The sequence below is a fragment of the Dipodomys ordii genome, unplaced genomic scaffold, assembly GCF_000151885.1.
Source record: "Dipodomys ordii isolate 6190 unplaced genomic scaffold, Dord_2.0 Scaffold64, whole genome shotgun sequence".
Taxonomy (NCBI): domain Eukaryota; kingdom Metazoa; phylum Chordata; class Mammalia; order Rodentia; family Heteromyidae; genus Dipodomys; species Dipodomys ordii.
In genome coordinates this window covers 6,417,305-6,433,157 of record NW_012267280.1, presented here as the reverse complement: position 1 = coordinate 6,433,157, position 15,853 = coordinate 6,417,305, and the positions used below count along the sequence as shown (strand labels likewise).

At 53.8% G+C, this 15,853-nt stretch overlaps 1 protein-coding gene across 1 annotated transcript in view; it reads left to right on the top strand.

The window, feature by feature from the left end:
• Atp11a (ATPase, class VI, type 11A) overlaps positions 1–12,482 on the top strand; it is an 86,485-nt gene extending 74,003 nt beyond the window's left edge. Inside the window, exons 26-29 of the mRNA XM_013022718.1 lie at positions 4,671–4,736; positions 5,313–5,416; positions 6,787–6,952; positions 11,169–12,482. Coding sequence (XP_012878172.1) covers positions 4,671–4,736; positions 5,313–5,416; positions 6,787–6,952; positions 11,169–11,423 — 591 coding nt within the window. The 3' untranslated portion in view covers positions 11,424–12,482. The remainder of the gene's footprint in view (positions 1–4,670; positions 4,737–5,312; positions 5,417–6,786; positions 6,953–11,168) is intronic.
• Positions 12,483–15,853: the final 3,371 nt, after the last annotated feature.

The window sequence follows — 15,853 nt, the reverse complement described above, 5'->3', positions numbered from 1 at the left end:
AGCATCTGCCTGGTCCTTGCTGCCTTGAGTACCTGTGGTCCCAGCATCTCAAGGACAGTGGCAGCCACTCCCTGTTCCAGAAGGGTGAGCAGAGTGCTTGTGTCCAGCCTTCCCAGAGCTGCCCACCATGCCCCTCCCATCCTCTCTCACTTGCTATGGCTGCAGCTGGCTGGTGGGTACGACCCACGGGGAATTTTAGGGTGCCCTGCCCACAAGACTCATCCTCTACCCCCTGCACCTGTCAGGTCTCCTCCTGGGAGGATGCACCTTGGTGGCCCTGCTGTGTCCCCACATGTCACATGACTGTCATCAGCCTTATTAGTCAGATCTTGAAATGAGAAGAGAACAGAGTTCAAGGCAGGAGTGCACGGGGCCAGTGTAGCAGCCCTCAGAGCCTGCCACTGATGGAGGACTTCAATGGCCCTCTTCAATACATGCTGGCCTGATGGTAGAGGCTTAGAGTGCAAGACAGGCCTCTCGTTACATAAGTGCTCCTGAGGATCTTGGGTCAGGAACATGGGCAGTGCCCAGGGCACCAGAATCGGGCATAGAGACAGGATGCTGCGAGGTACCAGGCTCTGAGCAGACCTGGGGCTGGACTGAACCTGGCCCCAGGCATCCATAGGCCTTCAGAAGTGATTCAGGGGAAGGCGTTGGAGGAATTAGGATTACCAAGCCCCCTCCGTGGGCAGCGAGTAGCCAGTGGATACTCTGCCTCCATCTCCAGATATGTGCTGCCCACTCTGCCCCAGGCTTCTGGGGCCCCTCTTCCTGGACAGATTAGTGTGTGCGTCTAGGGCAGTGAGGTTGTTCACTTACACTACTAAACTAAAAGCAGTGTCTCAGGCAGGTTTTTCAAGTCAGTAGCCTTGAGCAGGTCAGGTTGACCTGGTCCTGGGGTCACAGCTTGGTGATTGTGATCTCAGTGTTCACTGTGGTGATCTGGTCCTGAGGTCGTAGCTTGGCAATTGTGATCTCAGTTCACTATGGTGACCTGGTCCTGGGGTCACAGCTTGGCGATTGTGATCTCTATTCACTGTGGTGATCTAGTCCTGAGGTCACAGCTTGGCGATTGTGATCTCTATTCACTGTGGTGATCTGGTCCTGAGGTCGTAGCTTGGCAATTGTGATCTTGTTCACTGTCCTGATCTGGTCCTGAGCTTACAGGTTGGCAATTGTGATCTCAGTGTTCACTGTGGTGACCTGGTCCTGAGGTCACAGCTTGGTGATTGTGATCTCAGTGTTCACTGTGGTGACCTAGTCCTGAGGTCGCAGCTTGGTGATTGTGATCTCTATTCACTGTGGTGACCTGGTCTTGGGGTCACAGCTTGGCGATTGTGATCTCAGTGTTTGCTGCCAATCTTGGTTATATTTTACAGATGAGGCGGTTTATAAGCCTCATTCTTCTTGTGAGTGCTAGGGGAAAACGACTTATTTTTAAGTACTAGTGAATATTTATAGAGCACATGTGATATTGAGGGAGCAGAGAATTATCAACATGATTGTAAAAGACATCTTATTTAGGAGCATTTTCTTCTCAGACATCAAATGCCGTGATGATTTCTCATTCTGGCTCCCCAGAGGCAGTAACTGCTCCTGCTGAGCAGAGCTGTTCCTGCATAGGCACCCAGGCCAGAAGGTAGCTGAGATGGGGTTGTCAGTGTTGGGTGATCACAGCCAATTGATGGGTCATGCAATGCAAAGGTGTTGTGACTGTGACCTCTAGAAGATCCAGCCATGTCTGTTGTGAGATACTTCTGCACAAAGAGATTAAGTTGATTTTAGTTGCAGGGTTTTTTTTGAGCAGAAATATCCCATGAAAATGCTTCTCCTCAAAGGGAATGGTTGGTCAAAGTGATGGAGCTAGACTGGTGCCAAGTGTAGAGGACTCTGACCCAAGGACAGAACTTCATGACTGGCTCAGCTATCAGCCACACCATCAGTGGGGGTGTGCTATGGATGTGTGAGTCAGTGACCCGAGGTGGAGGTGTGAGTCATTGACTGTCAGTGGAGGTGTGCTGTGGAGGTGTGAATCAGTAGAGGTATGCTGTGGAGGTGTGAGTCAGTGAGCCATGGTGGAGGTGTGCTGTGGAGGTGTGAGTCAGTGACCCACAGTGAAGATGTGAGTCAGTAACCCACGGTGGAGGTCTGCTGTGGAGGTGTAAGTCAATGACCCACGGTGGAGGTGTACTATGGAGGTGTGAGTCAGTGACCCGTGGTGGAGGTGTGCTGTGGAGGTGTGAGTCAGTGACCTACAGTGAAGATGTGAGTCAGTGACCCACGGTGGAGGTCTGCTGTGGAGGTGTACTGTGGAGGTGTGAGTCAGTGACCCGTGGTGGAGGTATGTTGTGGAAGTGTTAGTTGTCAGAAAGTGTTCTCTCAGTAGGACAATGCTGAAGAGGTCACAAACCTTATAATTTGGAGGTGGGAAAAGATGTCTTTGGCAGCCCTGAGAAGGGGTACCAGTTCCTGGGACTTACTCCCACTTCTCACCCAGATCCTGATGGAATGATGGGCCTGGGCAGCTGAAGGAGTTGGGGCTCCCAAGAGATAGCTCCAGACCATCTGTCTCAGGGAGCTGGTACCACCAGCTGAGGACCATGGATGCAGGGAGAGTAGGCCATTGTGCTTTCTGGCTTTCACACTGTGCCTCATTTCTGTCTGCCCAGAGGACTGTGGTGGTGCATGTTTCCTGGACTTGGGGCTGAACAGCACCCTAAGTTGGATGTTCACTACACCTCAGGAAACTTAGTAGGAAGGAGGCTGAGGGACTATTTCCTGCCTTATAGGCAAGCACGGGGAAGGGGGGGGGCGGACTGCTGAAGGTTAAAGGGCAGCCCAGATGTGTGACATCATTCCCTTGACTCCTGCACACCTTGGCCACAGAGTGCTCTTGCCTGGTTTCCTTAGAGCCCACTGTGTTTCCTCCCTCATTGTGATTCCTGCGAGGTACGGTGTAGACATCTCTCTTCCAGTTGCTCAAGCCCATAGCTGCTCACTCTCACCCTTATTCCTGGCTGCAGAGGTGAACTCCAGAGGGGAGATCACTAGGATTTGAACTCAGGCTTGCTAAGCAGGTGCTCCACCACTGAGCCATGTCTCCAGCCCTTTTATTGTGCTCACTGGCTTTGAGAGGTCTTGCTCTCTGTCCTGAGCAGTACATAAACTTCAGTCTTCATGGTTTTGGGGTCCTGCCATAGCTAGGACGCAGGCACACCACTCCACCCCACCTCCCACCCACCCCTACCCCCCGCCACTGCCTTTTCTGTATTGCAATGGAGTCCTGTGAACTCTGCTCTGAGATGGGCTAGAATGGTGTTCCAGTCTCAGCTTCCCAAGTAGCCTGGACAGCAGATTGAGCTACTGTGCCTGGCCAGAGAGCACTGTGACAAGTGTCCATCGAGTTTTTGAATAGACACTGGCCCTTTAGGGCCGGGTCTTCCTCCCAGGAGGCGTCCTGTGCACTTTGGAGCCAAGTCTTCCTCCCAGGATGTGTCCTGTGCACTTTGGGGCTGTGTCTTCCTCCCAGGATGCGTCCTGTGTGCTTGGCCTTGTGTTGGCCTCAGCCCATTGGCTGCAGCAGCATGCTATCCCAGCACCCACAGGGGCCAGAGGAATAATCAGAAATGTCTCCAGAAGTGGCTGGGTGTCCCAGGGCATCATCTGGCTGAGGAACACTGTGGGCTGGAAGTTTCCAAGTCACCATAGGACAAAGGGAGCAGAACTCATTGGAGTCCTTGAGTAAAGTCCTAACACTTTCACATGGCAGGCATCCCTCCCTCAGTGTTCCCTCCCCTCCCCCCTCACACAGGCGCTGAGTTATGAGGTGCGCTGTAAGCATAATTCTTTGATTTAAAGTAACTAAGGAAAGCCATTAGTGTCTAGCACTTTGAATCTGTGTAAACTAGGACTCATTTTCTTTTACGAAGAAGTATTAGGAACTCTTTCAGAACCACAGTTTGTGGACCGAGCTGTAAGTGCCTGCTTACGGGAAACAGCCATTCCAGGAAGCCTTCTGGGTTGCAGCCTCAAACTGCAGTGTCTGCATCTAGGAGGAAACGTGTCACCAGGACTCCCGCCCGTACTCCTGAGAGGGCAGCCCCACAGCCTGCAGTCTTCCCTTCCCCGTGGGTCTGGCTGGCTGTTGGTGGCTCTGGCTGTGGGGCTGGTCTCTGGAAGGGTGGTCTCTGTCTGACTCTGTCCCACCTGTCTGCTGCTTCTCTGCCTTGCTGTTTTCCCTGGAGGGCCCACCTTGATGCTGTCTCCCGTGTGTCTGGGTATCCCTGGCTGTTACCCCAGCAGTGGGCAGCTCATGCTTCCCTGAGCTTGTTCTTGAGCCAGACAGAGCAGGGAATGGGGTGAATGTCTCTTTGACAGAAAATGGAGTAGGAGGTGCCCAAGTTTGTCCCATGTACTTACCTAACTCCGTTGGGAGGGGCTCTCTGTGCGTGGCAGAGGCCATTTGCCCTGTGCAGATACTGAGGTCAGCAGCGGGGCTGGTAGGAGGTCTGATGGGCAGCCCGGAGTCGGTCTGCATCACTCAGCTGACTAGGGCTTCCCCAGCCACATCTCCATAATCTTTGGGCCAGTGTGCATAAGCCAAGAGGTATAGAACGAGTATGCAGGAAGACAGAGTGGGGTCACAAGCTCACCAACTCTCTTCCCCACAGATGTTTGGGAACTGGACCTTCGGGACCCTGGTGTTCACCGTGATGGTGTTCACTGTTACTCTGAAGGTGAGTAGCAGCACCTAGAGGTGTCCACATGGTAGGATAGGGGCAGTGCCCACTACCTGAGCCCTTGCATCCCTGTCCAGGGTCCCTGGGTCCCCAGGGAACCTGGGTGATGCTACACACAAACCTGAAGAATGGCTCAGGAGTGAAGGAAGTGATGAGGCTCTCCTTTGGAAAGGGAAAGGAGTCTTTGTGACAGGATTCACTTATTTAAATGAGATGTAGCCCTACCAATATGATCAAAGTATAACTTTGTGTGGACAGATGAGCGCATTTTGAAAATACCAGCCCTATTTGAAGTCCAGTCGAACTTTGTAAGGAGACTGAGTTGACAGAGATGCAGGCAGGTCTCCTGAGTTCGTGTGACCATTGTCATGGCCATTGACAGCAGCTTGGCCTGCCACCCTGGCCCCCCAAGGTCCCAGGGGCTGCCTGCAGCAGAAGCCAGGGTTTGGTCTGCATTTTCCCAGAAAGTTCTGTGTAGACACTGGTTGTTGGTGAGTTTGGGTTCTGGCTGTGCAATCTCTTCTGTGGATGTCCAGAGAGGGCACCGTTAATGGCCTCTTCTTCTCCCTGCAGCTGGCACTGGACACGCACTACTGGACCTGGATCAACCACTTTGTCATCTGGGGGTCACTGCTGTTCTACATCGTCTTCTCCTTGCTCTGGGGAGGGATCATTTGGTAAGAAGCGGGCAGCTGTCAGGGGATGAGTACTGCTTAGCACCTTGCCTTCAGGGCCGGGTCAGTGCTTGGGGGTGTGCCTGCTGGCCAGCCCTCGCCGTCTGCGCCTGCTGCTCAGCAGGATGCCTGTGGCTGAGTGGTTGCTAATAAATGTGAGCTTCTTTATCCCAGAGCTCTGAAGGCTGGAAGTCAGAGAGCAAGGCTCCAGCATCTCCTGGGCACCTGGGAAGGACCCTTTGCTCTACCCCGACACGCCAAGGCTGTCACATGAGGGGCAGTGTTCCAGCTCCACTAACACCACTGGGGCCCCACCTCAGGGCCTCACCCAGTCCCATCACCTTCCAAAGGCTACTTGGGTCACAGGTCCAAATGGGCTTTGTAGGACACATTTAATCCAGAGCCCTGGGATGCTCCCTGCTAAGACATGCTCTCCTAGAAGGGGAGGCAACATTACAGGTTGTGGTGGGCTACAGGACACAGGCAGCAAGCTGCAGCTCTGTAAAGTCAGGGATAGACAGCAGGGGCACAACCAGCAAGCTGCAGCCCTGGAATGCCAAAGACAACCTCAGAGAGAGTTGTCGTTTGCAGTGAAGTGAGGGACGTCCCCACCGTTGAGCGTGCCTCCTCTAGTGAGGCCCTGTTGGCCTGGGTTTCCACGCCGCATGCTCTGCACACCACAGCAACAGCTGCCACACGGTAGGCTGGTCAGCAAGCTGGCGTCTGGGTCACAGCAGCAGGAGAGCGCTTTCCCAAAGTGGCTGCACATACAAAGGCCCTGGAGCAGACGGAAGTCTGAGCAGATCAGGGCCCTGCAGGAATGGGTCCTCACCGTGTTAGTTGGGGTCTTGGTGGGCCCCAGCCTCTTCCTGGTCATCTTCCAACCGTAAATCTGTGTTCCCCTAGAGAGGAGCTGCCTCCAAGAATCAGTGAAATGTTTTTTGTGGCCCATGCTCTCCTCCTCCCCACAGTGTGGCCATCTGGAGCCCTCTTGTGTTCAAAAGACACATCACAGGCTCCCAGAGCTTGGGGAAGGCTGAGAGGAAGGTCTAGGTGGTTCCCCAGCCCTGACCAGAGCCACAGAACCCGAGTCCTGATGGCTGGGAAGCCGGGAATCTGAGGGGCTTTCTTCCTCAGCCTATGCCCTGGGCGAGGCCCCAGGGACCCCTGTTTCTTGGGATGTTTCTTGGGATGTGCATATTCTCCCTCCCTTTCCCGCTCATCAGACCCCCATGTTCTTAACAAGGAGGAGCCTGACAGATTCATAGTGAGTGGGTGGGGTGGCTCGTCCAGTGCAACCTCCAAAGGAAGGGACAGAGATGCATATCAGTGTCCCTTCTGCACGGTCTATCCTCACTGTCTCCCTCTCACAGGCCTTTCCTTAGCTACCAAAGGATGTACTATGTGTTCATACACATGCTGTCCAGCGGGCCCTCCTGGCTGGCCATCGTACTGCTCATCATCGTCAGCCTCCTCCCGGATGTGCTGAAGAAGGTCCTGTGCAGGCAGCTGTGGCCCACAGCAACTGAGAAAACCCAGGTACGTAGCCTGCCCGCTCCAGCCCACTCACCTGAGTACCTAGGCTACAGCAGGGAAGTAATAGCTGAGATACAGCATGGAAGGTTTAGGTTTCATAACACCAATCATTCTCATCCTACTAATGAAATCCTAATGATGCATGATTTGAAACATTAAGTCTAATGAAAGTCAAGAAAAACGACATTTAATTTGATGTTTATACCTAATCAGGGGATACAAGAAAAGAATCAGAGAACAAGGGTTAATACAAAAATTAATTTTTTATAAATCCACAAAAACCTGAATTAATCATCACTTTTAGAGATTAAATCCTATTGTCTTTAAGGGTGGTGAATATGACCCAGTTTGCATTAACACCAGGGAACCCTGGGCCTTGGGGCAGCTGCTTGTTTTACACCCTCCCAAAGTGGCCAAGAGCTCAGGAAGAGCCGTCACACAGCCATGCTGTGAAGTAGGCATGGTGAGGACTTGGCCCTGGCCCATGTGAGCTAAGCGTGCTCGGGCCTTTGCCATGTGGACCAAGCCACGTCTCACCAGGATGTTGGCAACATCCACTGTGACCAACCTTCAAGGAATGTCTGATCAGACTATCTAATCTCCCATGAGATGGAGGCCGGTGCAGGGGACCTCCATGGAACCCCATGGAAGGGGGAAGGCAGTGGCCACAGCAACTCCTGTGAGTGGGAGCCAGCCTGACCCAGCCACAGGCATGGTGGGGCTCATAGCCCATGCCACCAGAGGCAGACACCAGGACTCCAGTCCCTGGGTAGTGCTAGCAGGCCACATTGAGGGTGAAAAACAGGCAGTCCTGCCCTACTGCTGATCCCAAAGTGGGACTGGCTTGTAGGCATTCCTAGAACCTTGCTGACTCAGATGCTGAGAGTCATGCCGCCTGCTCCACTCTCCACCCTTTATGTCACGGCTGTCGAGCAGGCCTGCCAGAGCAGGCATTTGTCTAGAATTTTGCCCGGGCCTGCCACAGACCCCGCTCTGTGAGAGGCTGCTGGGTGGGCATCCTGAGGAGGGGGATGGGGATGTTGTCCCTGCAGTGGGTGCAGGCCTGCTGCTGAGCCGAGAGAGGCAGCCTACTAGGCATAAAGCCAGGAGGGAGCGGGCGGCATCATGGAGGGTCCTGTGCCTCATTCTGTGTGCGCAGGACAGCAGCTTGAATGCGCTAAGAAATGTTTGCCTATAACCAACTCACCTCTCTTCTCTCTTTCCTCCTCTTTGTCCTCCATGCTTTGCCTAAATAACCACCACTTGTGTAATCGCTCCCCGGCCCACAGGCCCGGAACCGGTGCCGTTCGGTTGAGCAGCCCACCGTCTTTATGCTTTCCCAGACCACCAGTGGTCTCAGTTTCTGACCAACAGGTGACCTTCTCCGCCTTTTCCTAAGCTGGGGGCCATGGCCACGGCCACGGGGGGACTTAGTGCTGAGACCAGTGCACACAGTGACACGTAAACAGTACGCAGCTCACCCACTGACTAGGCTACACCCTCTTCGGCAGCAGCCCGGTGTCCATCAGCAAGCTTAGTGCTCCTGCTCAGTGCTCCCCGCGCCACTGGGGCTCAGGAGTTCAGGCCCAGGCCCACCCTGAGCAGTCCATACAGCCCGCAAGCAGCCTTGCCAGCCAGAGCACAGCAGCCACAGGGTAGCCCTTCTCTGCCTGTCCCTGGGACCGTAGCAAGGCTGCTCACCCACACTTCTGAGGGGGCAGGGGAACTGAGGAAGATCCAAAGGGAGCAGTTTGCTCACAGACCCACAGACCATCGCAGGCTGAGGCTCCCTGACTGTGAGCACATACGTATTAGAGTCCCTTTCCACCATTTTTTAAAGATTTTCAGAAAAAGCCTTCTCCTGGGCTTTCAGTGACCTCCACAGCCCTCTGGACATCTGAGCCAGGACAGGCTGACCATGTCTGGAAGAGGCGCTGTGACTGCTCAACTTTCGTTCCCCAGCGCGGACATGGCTCCCAGAGCTGCCCAGGCCAGCGGTGCCAACACATGTTTCTACATTCTTGCCTTCCTATCCCACTCCTGAAGCAGGACATTCTAGAGCAAAGGACAGGTGTTTCTCCCCCTTTCAGTGGCAGTTCATCTTTTATAGCTTTTAAACTAACAAGATAGTATATTTTAAAGGCCAAGTAAACCATTGAAATTTTAGAATAAATATATAACTACATAATTTCAGCCTACTGTTGGATGAGATGGTTAAGAGCACTGATAAATGCTTAGGAAACGGATAAGCACATGGAAGCAGCTAAGCATGGGCCTTCCATGCATTCACGGAAGCTAGACCACCTGCTGGGCAAGCCTTGGCCTCAGATGGGAGCACAGAGGCCTTGCTGCACAAGTTCCAGGCACACATCACAGACAAGTGCTCTGTTCACATAAAGCCATTCTGCAAAACTTTGGAGGAACCAACGGTGTCAAGCCCTGGTGGAGTGGATTTTTCTAGACAGCAGGGTGCATGCTGTCTGTACACTGTCCACACACAGTGCAGTGTACACCCTCCCTCCCTGTCTGTTCCCATTGGGTCGTGCAATATCTTCTGCAGCACCCGCTGTGAGGTTGCCGCTCCTCCCCCGCTCCCTCTCCTCACTGGTCACTCACCAGTTCAAACCTGCCTCTGCAATTCCAACCTGTACCTCTTCGGGTCTGTGATTCCAACCTGTACCTCTTCAGCTCCTCCAGCGCCCTTGCTCCTTGTTCTTGAGGGCTGGAAGCCCTGTGTTCAGGTGCCACCCAGGCCCGAGCTGACTGCCTTTAGGACATGGGTCTGGGTCAGGACACTCCACCTGTAGGGCAGGATGGACAGACACTGCCCCTGGCTCAGCCTAGAAAGTGGACCACGTGCTCAGAGGGGGCAGGGCTGAAAGTGCTCCCTGCATCCACAGTTGTGTTAGGGCCAGCAGCCTCCAGCTACTGCCCTTGGGTGGTTCCTTAGCTCTGCCACCAGCTCTGCTCCTGGCACAGGTATCTCAGGGGAGCACCTTTTGGAGAGCAGTCTGTTGTCCTTACCAAGAAACAGCTTGGAAGCCATGTCTGGTGGCAGCACTTTGCAGGCACTGTAAACAATGCAGGAGTGTGGAAACAGTACAGGCCGGTGCCCACAGGGCCACGGTGTGCAGCAGCCCAGGCACCGGACGCCGGCCCCCGCCCACCGCAGGCCTAGGTCTCAGTGTCTTTCCTCGCCTTGCAGAGGAGTGCACAGCTCAAAGCTCCAGTCGATGCCACGCCGAGCCGCGACGGGCCACTTCTGAAGAACCTCTTAGCGCGGCCGAGGCACGCGTAGCTCAGCACTAGGTAACTGAGGCCGCTGCCTGTGTGCACGGCCAGTGTGCGGTGACTCTCAGACTGTCCGTTTTTCCTCCAAAGTTTTGCTGTGTTGTGCCTTTTCTATAACAGAGCTTCATGATGGAAACACAACACACACATACACATCCATGCACACAATTTGTGTCCCAGGTAAGTGACACAGCTGAGAGCTGCTTGCGTAGGGAGCCTGGGCACCTCTCCCAGGATTGTGTGGGGAACACAGGCACACAGTCTCCTGCCGCTGTGCAAGCTTGCTGTGACCACAGCGGGCTGCTGCAGGAAGCCACACAGGCCACTGTGTCAGGAAACACTAGGCTGAGGGCATGCTGGTCAGCACGTGTGTTCCATGTCTGAGTGTTCAGAGCCTTTCCGCCTTCTCTGAACATGGTGGTGTTTACAAGAAGAAGGCCTTGTGCCCACCCCTGGGCACTGACAGCCACAGGGGGTGAGCCCTCTGCACTGCCCATCTGCCAAAATGGCCTGAGATGGTAGAGGGCCTAAGGGGTGCTAATGTTGGGTAGAGGTCCCGTGGGTGTTGGTGTTGGGTAGAGACGTGGGTGTTGGTGTCAGGTACAGATCTCATGGGTTCTGGTGTCAGGCAGAGGTCCCATGGGTGCTGGTGTCAGGTAGAGGTCCCATGGGTTCTGGTGTCAGGTAGAGGTCCCGTGGGTTCCGGTGTCAGATAGAGATCCCATGGGTTCTAGTGTTGGGTAGAGACTGGGTTCTAGTATCAAGCAGAGACTGTGGGTTCTTGTGTCTGGTAGAGATCCCGTGGGTTCTGGTGTCAGACAGAGATCCCGTGGGTTCTGGTGTCAGGTAGAGGTCCCGTGGGCACTGATGTTGGGTAGATCAGCCACAAGAGCTGCCAGTTGACTGTGTCTTCTGTTCTCTTTGGCAGAACGTGCAGTTCCAGAACCATGTCTCAGAATTCACCCCTCTTACCTCTTTGCAGAGCCCCAGCTCTCAGCACCCTGGGTGCGTGGTCACCCCACGTGGCTCTTTCCCTAGGCCCGTGACCTGTGTGTTCTGGAGGAGCGAGGAGTACTCTGCTCTCTCGCCCTTCCCAGGCCTCCCAGCCCACTGCAGATCCAGTGTGAGGCTTGGCTGCTGGGGGTCCGACCTGGAGACCCCACGCAATGGCCCCGGACCCTAAGAATACCCCAGGGGCATAGTGCAGACTGCATGCTGGCGTGGAGCACTGCAGTCTGTGTCCTGGGCCTGGTGGCTCTGCATCCTGTGGACTGTGAAAAGGGACCCTTGCCCTGGTTCTGTCTTGTGTCCTGCTGCACAAGGCTGACCCTGCTTGGGTGTCTACCCTCCTGTCACTGTCGTTGTCTGCTGTCCCTTGAAGAACCGTCCACTGGTCTGTGGCCCTGTGGGTCCATGTCCGCCCTGCAATCATGTCCTGCTGCTCCACACTGGCCATTCTCCTGAGAACTCTGTCCTTCTCCCGTGGGAAGTGGCCATGCCAAGCATGGCTGGTGGTGTCTGCGCTTGACCCACAGCCCTGTGGTGCCCACACCCAAGTCTAAGTGATTTCTCCAGCTGTGTCCAATTTGTGTCTAAGCAGCGGCTCAAGGCCAGGACTTCATTCCCCAGCACTGGCTGCTCTGGAGGAGGACCTTGTGGGGGGACAGGCCGCACAGCCAGACCAGCCCCTCAAAAGCATTGCAGCAGCCACCTGCTGCTCACCGGGGTGACAGGTTCGGTGTGCCTGTTTGCAAAACTGGGTGATGGAGGAGTGGCTTGGGCACCTGGGAAGACCTGCCCTCAGCTGGGGTGAGCCTGGCCCCCGAAGCCTGTCCCAACCCCATGTGGCCCTCTGGTCCTGGCAGCAGCGCCCTGCTCAGCACGTCCCATGCCAGCGTGCCAGTGTGCCACCCGCCACTCCCTCCTTGCAAGCCCTCCTGTGCCCGAGGATTCCGTCCAGGGTTTTTTTGGGTGAATGGGCAATCAGAATGCTGCTGGACTGCGGAGTTCCTGTTACTTCCAACACCATGATTTCTACTTATAGAAGAATATGCAATTAGCCTTAATGTTCTTAACTTAGAGAAGGTTTCAGTGTGAGGCTCAAGCCTCAGACGTGAATTAGAAGGCCTTAGCCCAGGGCAGCTGCAACTGGCCGTGCAGCAGCTGGCAGGGGTGGTGATGGCGTCGTGGCTCCATCTCCGCTCGAGAGCTGGTACTCGGGACTGCAGATGCGACTTGTGTGTTTGAGCTGGGTGGGTGGGTGGGGGGTGGGTTAAAGCAGGAGCAGGGGTCGGGGGAGGGCAGCAGGAGAGAAAGCACCACACCAAAGATGGGGGTCGGAAGAGGCAGCTCCCCATTCCTGCCCACCCACCTGGCGGTGGTCTCTGTGCTGTGCTGGACCCCGCTGACCCCGCAAACGGTGGTGTGTGCATTTTTACAGCCCTTTTTAAGAACTCGATAACCCAGGGTGGGGGTGCAGAGTCTCTGTTTAGTTCACAAATGATTTGTAATGTATTTTTTTAGGAATCTTAAAATTGCCTTTGCACTGAAATATTTTCATAGCTGTTTATATTTCTTATGTGTTAATGTATCCTGGTTTTTAAAGTGTGTTTTTAAAGCTTTCATTTATTAAGTTTATGAAAATTTGGCCACTTTATGTTTAAATTCAGAAGAGTTTGGGCTGAGTGTTTCAATATCCAACGAGTGATATTTGAGGTTTGGTTTTACTCTCAGCATGCATGTTTCTCAGAATTTCTGAGGGCAAAGGTGAGCTGTGCACTTTAAGAGCACAATGATTTCCTCTGACTTTTTTTTTATCACAGTCCTAATTTAATCAGTTTTGTTGGTTTTTAATTTCCATCAGCCTTAAAAATAGAAGAATCTTGCTTGAGGGTTGGGTTCTGTGTGGGGTTTGTTGCCTTTCAGCTCAGGAGCTCAGGTCTCAGCACGAAGGCACCGGACTTCTTGGGAAATTATTAAATGAGTGTGCCTAATTATCTTAAATAGACCAGAGGCGTGAGGTAAAGAATAAGGGGAGGAAGAACCCGGCAAAGCGACATTTCAGATATCATTTAGTACAACTTTCCACCTCACAGTGACTGGATTGACTTGCCCTAAACCAACCGTAGAGCACATAATCTCAACTCTAAAGCTAATTCTTAGCCTTGGAGATCTTGTTTGCTGTCACACATGTTAGTAACTTATCATCTTACTGTATTCGTGAGCGGTCCTAAGTCTCAGCCCATCCCCTGTGGTAGTGGCCATGCTGTCTTCTTAGTTTCATCTCCACACAGCTGGGCACGTGTGCCAGCCTGCAGCCCTGCAGTCAGACGTGCACAAGACCCTTGCCCGTGCCTGCACTCTGTCCTGTGTCCCCATGCTCCGGCTCCTTTCCAAGGATGCTATGCAGGGCGCTGGCCACAACTCTGGGCAAAGATGTGTGGGGCTGTGCTCACCTGCTGGCTCTGTGAGCTTCTCCCCACGCCTGGGCCTCCGGAAGTGCTGCTTCCCAGCCCTGTCCTCCCTCACTCATATGTCACAAAGGGGGCCGCCAGGCAGGCCTGCCTAGGCTGCACACTGCTTCTGGGAGCAGGGGCCGGACCCTGCCACATGCCAGCTAGCAATGGGCACCCTTGACTCCAGGTCCCAGTGACCCCTTCCTGAGCACAAGCAGAGCCAAGGGCACCAGGGAGGGCCTGACAAGATGAGGTGCTGGGGGCTGAGGCTGGAGAAGCCAGGCGGGCACGGCCAACAGCACCTGTAGCTCACTGAAGAGCATCTCGCTGTCACGGCTCTGCATGGCTCGGGTCACCCAGATACTGGAGGAAGCCCCGCCTGGGCTGTGCACGGCCACGTTCCTGCGTTCGCACTGACGGTGCTGAACTAACAACCACGTTTATTTCAACTTCATGTTATTTATTGGCAATGCAATGTATCAGCAGCCCCGTGTGTGCTACCTTTCTTTTGGAAGTTACCCATTTATAACTAAGTACAGGACGACTGTCCATGAAGGCAATCCTTTTCTAAGCTCAAGGGGTGGATGAACAGGAACTGAAGCCGTGCTGAAACAAAGCTTTAATGAAGATCTGTTGGAAGTATTATGGAAGTGTGATTCTACTTTTGCAGAAAAAAAATCTAAAGATCAATTTATATAGCTTTATTTTTTACCTTATCAAAGTATATAGAATTTTAATATGCATATATTGTCTCTGACATAAAATTATAATGTGTCTGTATTACCATTAAAATGTCTACTCATTCTGTGATGTTATAAGAGAGAATCATCAAAAATGTACTTAACATGAATGGTATCTATAACTGTCATCAATACTGGAGTTTATTTTTCAATTAGCAAATGTAGTAGATACATTTAACATAAATCATCTCCAAACAGTAATGTTTAACTGATAGTCCATTAATCTGCTTTGAAACGTTCATTGTGAATTAAACCAAATCAAATATGTCCATAGTTTATTTTGTGTTTTGCTGTGTTTAGCTTTCATTTCTGTTGGCAAAGTACCACTCGCAAATCTTAGTTACTTTGGACTTTTCTATAGGCCATCTGCTCAGGAACCTGGATCTGCCTACAATATAGGAAGATCTGCTGTGGCTTTGTGAGCACATGGGATTGTGTGGGCTGCACCTGCGGTTTCTGCTGGTAGAGGCCGGGTGTTTCCTGGAGGACGGACAGCGGCCTGACAGGTGCCGGACGACGGCAGCCTGCCGGGTAGTGGCCTGCCGGGAGGCTTCCACCTTCCATTGCCAAGCCCCAGGGTTTTTCCGTGGCCAGGCCCAAAGCCCCGGTGCTGCTGTCTGCCCCAAGGCCTTGGGGACACCAGCCCACCCAGAACAGAGACCTGGGGGAGCTCCCTCTATCCCTTCCCCACCCCATTATCACACCCAAGGCCCCAGCCTGGCCTCCTGTCCAGCGTCTGCCCACACTCCTCTCCAGCCTTGCTACTGAGCAGTTAGCTCTCTCTCCCTTCCCTGCCACACAGGCTCTGCGTGCTGTGTGGAAAGCCTGGGAGCCCCTGGGAGCTCGAGGCTTTTGCCCACTGAGACTTCCTAAGTCAGCCTCATGGCCCTTGAGTCCCTGGCCTCACTCCTGCCAGTGCCCCTTGGGCTCCTGAGCTAGACTCTGCCTCAGAGAACAGGTCCCTGCGGCTTCCTCGTCATGGGTTCCGTGACCCCAGCTCCCATCAGAGCATACCTGAGCCTCACCCTCAATGGGGTAGGGCTGGGTGGGGTGGGCCTCCATCCCTGTGTAGAACTGGGGGGTGGGGATGAGCCTCTGGCTCCATGAGGGCCATGTTTGTGGCCTAATCTGCATGTGGGCACCATGGCTGTGGCCGCCTCTGTACGTGGGCACCGTGGCCATGGCCTCCTGTGCACATGGGGCTGTGGCTGTGGGCACCATGTCTATAGTCTCCTGTGTGTGGGCACCATGTCCGTGGCCTCCTGTGTGCATGGGTGCCATGCCCGTGGTCTCCTGTGTGCGTGGGTGCCATGCCTGTGGCCTCCTATATGCGTGGGCACCGTGTCCATGATCTCCTGTATGTGTGCATGGCCTCCTGTGTGCGTGAGCATCGTGTCCATGGCCTCCTGTGTGCATGG